Source organism: Salminus brasiliensis, chromosome 6, assembly GCF_030463535.1.
Source record: "Salminus brasiliensis chromosome 6, fSalBra1.hap2, whole genome shotgun sequence".
NCBI lineage: Eukaryota > Metazoa > Chordata > Actinopteri > Characiformes > Bryconidae > Salminus > Salminus brasiliensis.
The window spans coordinates 8573128-8575350 of NC_132883.1; the positions used below are offsets into that span (position 1 = coordinate 8573128).

At 48.5% G+C, this 2223-nt stretch overlaps 1 protein-coding gene across 1 annotated transcript; it reads right to left on the reverse strand.

Moving 5' to 3' along the window:
* Nucleotides 1-454: 454 nt before the first annotated feature.
* Nucleotides 455-745, reverse strand: LOC140557244 (3',5'-cyclic-AMP phosphodiesterase 4D-like). The gene has a single exon (XM_072681517.1). The coding sequence runs from the start codon at nt 743-745 to the stop codon at nt 455-457; it is 291 nt and encodes a 96-aa protein (XP_072537618.1).
* Between the last annotated feature and the right edge of the window lie 1478 nt (nt 746-2223).

A 2223-nucleotide genomic window follows, 5' to 3' on the forward strand; every position in this document is an offset into this window, starting at 1 on the left:
GAGAGTCCTATACTATATGCAGTATTTCTTTACAGGGGCTAGACAAGCTGTGGTGTGTACATTTGCACATCTGCAGTCAGCAATGGGTGCAACTTAAAGTAGCTGAATGCATTCATTAGAAGGGGTGTCCACAAACATCTGGACCGGCTTGCCTACCTACCACATCTATCTAGTCATATCTATCTGTTTAGCAAGCTGTCTATCTATCCATCTATCTATCTATCTGCATGTCTGCATGCCTGTGTGTCTCTTAAACATATTCCAGTGTTGTTAAGAGTTAAGGAGACCCTGTTTTGCTAAGAATGCACGACAAAACTATATTGTTAAGCAATGCACAACCAAAGCTAAGGAAAAAAAGTTAACGTCTCGCGCAGCAAAACAGCAACCCTGAGGCGTTTAGCTTGGGTGTTCAGCTTACACGCGAACTCCGGCGAACTTTAATTCCCTGCGTTTCTCACCGTCTGAGTCCCTGGAAGGACGACGGCCACGACATTCGCGATTTCTTCAGCCCAGGTCGACTGCCAGTGTCCACGGCGCAGGTCCGGTCCATCGTCCCCGGTCTGAGATATTTCTCGTTGTCCGAAAATCCGCGCTGCCTCACGCGTCTGTTCCTGCGGCAGCTCTCGCGCTCCACCGCCAGCCTGTCCTGCTGCCTCCACAGATGTTTGGGGGCTTGCGCGCTTTCCCCTGCGCTCCTGCTGCCAGAGAGCAGGCAGGAGGGGGTCACTTTGCCACCGGCGTCCATCGTCACTCTCTGGACTCAGCGAAGACACGCACTGCTTGTGTGTTTCTGTTGAAAATATTTGTTTAATCTAAGCTAAAGCGCAGTTTGGCGATTACTTCGAGCAAGTTGGTGAATTCTTCCACACTCGGACAGCATCCTTCTCTGTTTTCGACTTGGCTGAGCTACTTTACTTTCCAGCAATGCTACTTCGACATTTTAAGTCCCGGAGCAGCCAGAGTGACTGTTTTCCATTGGTTTAGTGATAACGCTAGCTATATGTGCTGGCCATTGCAACCGATAGTTGTGTACAGGTACCACGACTGTACCTCCAGTACCGTCCATTAAAGCCTCCAGTTCTCTGGAAGGGTTTACTGACACTGACTCTGACTCTGACTCTGGTACTGACTCTGACTCTGACTGCGTCAGGTAAGCATTCTCAGTTACTTTCAACGCGCTCCTCTCCTCTCCTCTCCGTTGCTGGTCTCGCCTATCTGCCTATATACAGTCCATGATCTCTAGCAGAGGCTGCGAGGGGCTTTGCAGACCACGCCCCCTTTAAGGTGCTGCCAATCAATCGTCCATAGACCACGCCCACCGCTGCAAAGTACCTGTCCATCAGAAGGTCTCCGGAGGCGGCCAGGAGCATAATGGGTCAGCTTACAGAGACCATTCATTCACATGGCAGCAGAAGAAGCTGGTTACTCATACGAATCGTACAGATGTGTAACCCAGCCAGAGTGGGTGATAAACAGTCGTATTTTCTCAGTTCTGCTTTTGATGACTATCATTTTGCAGGATATTTATTAGGACTGGTGAACCTACACTTGTCTCCTGTGGTTTTGGCTCTGTGGTGGTTAGTGTAGCAGACTAGGGTTCAATTCCCCAGTCAGGCATGCCCATGCCACACCAATGAGTTCAAGGCAAGGTGCCTAACGCAACATTCTCCTACCTGTGTCACATGGATCAAATGTAAGTCACGAATGTTTCTGAATGAATGTTTCTAGACACTGAGCTGCCATAACATTAACACCGCTGCTTAATATTACGTAGGCCCTCTTTGTGCAGCCATAGGACACACGGACTCGACAAGATCTCTGAAGGTCTCCGGTGGTATCTGGCACCAACACGCTAGCAGTGGATGCTTTAAGTCCTGTGAGTTGTAAGGTGGGGCCCCACAAGACCTGCCTAATGCTTTGGAGATCTTGTGTCTGGCTCTGACCCAGTCGTCTATACATCACAGTTCTTGTCAGAGTGGCTCAGATCCTTATCCCTGCCCATTTTTCCTGCTTCCAAATCATCAACTTCAAGAACTGACTGATCACTTGCTGTCCGATATGTAAAACCCGGCCCTTGTCAGACGCCACTCTAGATGAATAAACAATAATCAGTGTATTTCACGTCATCTGTGTTAATGTTATGGCTGATTGGTGTAAGTAGTGGTTTGGGGGGCTATTTTGCCTCACAATCTTTTCTGTAATGTATATTTTTAGACGTTTCTC